Source organism: Drosophila rhopaloa, unplaced genomic scaffold (assembly GCF_018152115.1).
Source record: "Drosophila rhopaloa isolate 14029-0021.01 unplaced genomic scaffold, ASM1815211v1 contig_163, whole genome shotgun sequence".
Classification (NCBI taxonomy): Eukaryota; Metazoa; Arthropoda; class Insecta; order Diptera; family Drosophilidae; genus Drosophila; species Drosophila rhopaloa.
In genome coordinates, this window is record NW_025335043.1 from 5,346,533 (window position 1) to 5,349,539 (window position 3,007).

Below are 3,007 nucleotides of genomic sequence, written 5' to 3' on the forward strand. Positions count from 1 at the left end.
TGATTTTTAAGTTGTTCCTTTACTTATAGTTACTGCCAGATTTACATCTTATAAATGTTAAAATTTAAATTATTTACATAAAAGCAATTAGACGACCATAAAATCTGTGACAATTAAACGAAACTAATGCCTATTTTTACGACATTGACATGACTGATTACTATTTTTATGGTTTGACTGCATTTTGCAGGATTAGCAGTCGCAGGCTTTTGCATCCAGAGACTTGGACATTCTTCGTGGCCTCCTCGAGAACTAGGGATTCCTGCTCCTTGCTGAGAATTCGCTGCTCCCTTTTTAACTCACTGGCCAGACAATCCAGCAGATCATCGTGATTGAAGAACCTAAAGTTCACTATTGTGGTCTCCGCTGGCAGTTCCTGCAGCAACTCAAACTGCTCCCAGTACAGATCCGATTCCAGATTGAAAACGTAGACGACCAGGACCGTTTGATTCCGGTTGAGATCGCCTTCCCGCTCGAGAATCAGTCGATTGTAGATGGGCACCAGTCCGTGATCGCAGGTCTCCAGATTGTCGATGATCAGCAGATTCACCCCGCAATTCGATAGTCCGTCGGCGAACTGCCTTACCAGTCGGAATTTCCTCGCCTCATCCGGAACTCGAGTGCGCCAGGAGTACGAATGAGCATTTCCCGGCCAGGGAAAACAATGCCGCAGGGCGTTGGCCGTCAGCGTTTTTCCCACGCCCGGCGGACCCAGCAGTGCCACCGATCGGAAACGTCCTGTACCGCTCAGTGCCCGCTCCATCCTGGCCAGCGCCTGCTCCTGGTTGAGCACCACTCTGCTCAAGTGCCGGAAGATCCGCCGCAAGTCCAGAGCCTGCGGACTGCAGAACCCAGCCTGCGGTAAAACAAACTTAATTTAAAGTAATTCAAAGCACCGTCAAACTCATTTCTATACAAATAAGTTTCGATATTAATTCATTAAAAAAAGCAGACAATTTTAAGTATTAATTTGGATGAAGAAAAAGTAAAATATTAACAAGAAATAATGATTCAAAAATAAAAAAAAGGTTTCCTTATTTTAATAATGAAAACTTTTCTACAAGATTTCAGTGTGCTGGATTTGAATCTCGGAGTTAAAAAGTTGTTTTTCCAATACTTAAGGTCAATTTGAAATCTGGGCACCGAAATCTCTTAGAAAACTACATTTTCATTAATATAAGCAAATAAACATTAAATTAATTTATTAATATTTCTTAAATTTCCCTTTTACACATTCAACTATTTACTTCTTTAAAAAACTATAATATGAGCAAGCAACAGGTGAACAAGACCCGGTCATAAACAAACAATAAATTTAATCTGAAATCTTAATGAACATTCTCTCGTAGCCTTTACCAAAAGCTAAAAATTAAAAATAATCCAATCGACGTATTACAAAAATAATTTCAAAGAAAGATACATTACTTCACTTAATTTTAAATCTACCTTTACAAATATGGTTCCCCTAAGACTTTTTTTGTTCCATTCAAAAGTGACTTTCTTTTGCGACTGCCTTTTTATAAAAGATATAAATAGATGTCTGAGCTACGCTTTGGAGGTTAAAGCTTATGTTCATTTGGTTATTCAAAGACTGGCGAAATTGTAAAGAGCCATAAAGGTTTTTAAGCAAATAATACAGATGCTCACACTTGTTTGCAGGTACGAATTTGCTGCCACCTGATCTTCTTCCTGCTTCAAACCCAGTAGTCTAAGAGCTCCAGTCCAGAGTCCTTCTTCCTGCTGTTTGGGATCATCCATCTGCACGGTGGTCATCTCGATTCCCAGGAGGAGCAGCAGGATAACGACAACAATCACTGCCGCTGCGATGGAAAGTCCTTGGAGGATGTTCGATTGCCGGCTGGAACGCAATCGTTCACGATGTCGCCGGCAACTGGTGCTCCGCAGGATGCCCCTCAGCCGAGGATCCTCATCCTCCTCGGCAAAGTCACCGGCGTGGTGGTGACCCAAATCGAGATTCCGCTGGTAAAGAAACCGCCGACGGTAAGGATGTCCATTCAAGTCAAAGTGCGGCATTGCTGTTTTAGTTTAACCTCTGTATTTATCACTCTTGGAATTTTAATATATTGTTATCGAATGAGTTTTGTATGCAGCTTCTTAATTTGTTTGAAATTGTTTGTAGTTAGTGTATTACTATGTGAATTTTGTTTGACACATTTATGAGTACTGTATTTTGGTTTAGTTGTGATTGGTTAGTCAAAGATATTTTTATAACTTTTAATTCCAAAGAAAAAATCTCACAATCGGATTAGCAAGAGTTTCTAATAAACGTACTTTAAACTTTTCCACAAATTTAATACAATAGTTTTGCCTACATGAAGTTAAGCCTTAATTTCGCATCTCTTTTTCTTTTATTTTTACTGCCACCTTTGATATATGGGCATTATACAGTCTATAATCTATACCAGCAATCGCGGAGCTAAGAACAACTTTTAAGGCACAAATTCAAAGCAAAGGCAGTGGATTGAAAGCGCTTACTCATCATTATCAGACATAGCCAATCAGCTGATTTGGAGCAGCAAACACGATCATTACCATTACGCTGGCGATTAACCCCGCACTCAAACTCAAAATTAAACCCAGCCAACAGCCGGCAACTGGGCCATCTCTGTTCGTTTGAATCACCCAGAAGATCTGGCGATCATGGTTACCAAACAAAACCCAGTCGAACAGAGCCAAAGCCAGCGGAGCAGACCAACCAGACCGGGCCAAAAACACAAGTTGGGCCAAGACAAGACAAAGACAAAGCTGGGGACAGGCAGCCAAACAGCCAAACAGCCAGCCAGCTATTTGCTGCCTGGCAACAAACATGGCTCAAACCGTACGAGACACTTCAGTAAGTATTCGTACACCGGCAATAGACTAAAATTTAGAAATCCGACAGCAAATGGATTCACTTTGGGATACTCTTTAGATTGTCTTTTAGAAAAAGAACAATGTTTAATAAATTTACAATCAATAAGATACATTCTTTTATATAAAGACTTTT

The 3,007-nt window shown here is 40.2% G+C and overlaps 1 protein-coding gene across 1 annotated transcript; it reads right to left on the bottom strand.

The window, feature by feature from the left end:
• On the bottom strand, positions 1-2,187 carry LOC108037727. Its single transcript, XM_044457947.1, has 2 exons — positions 1,648-2,187; positions 1-856 (listed from the first exon to the last, which is right to left on the bottom strand). Exons 1-2 carry the CDS (start codon positions 2,032-2,034, stop codon positions 167-169), a joined length of 1,077 nt encoding a protein of 358 aa, XP_044313882.1. The 5' UTR covers positions 2,035-2,187; the 3' UTR covers positions 1-166.
• Positions 2,188-3,007: the final 820 nt, after the last annotated feature.

Bases quoted from the DNA above. Each gene is read 5' to 3' on its own strand.
- LOC108037727 (XM_044457947.1), bottom strand. From the start codon at position 2,034: ATGCCGCACTTTGACTTGAATGGACATCCTTACCGTCGGCGGTTTCTT. The intron at 857-1,647 runs GTGAGCATCTGT...GTTTTACCGCAG, and splicing joins ATTCGTACCTGCAAACAAGT to GCTGGGTTCTGCAGTCCGCA.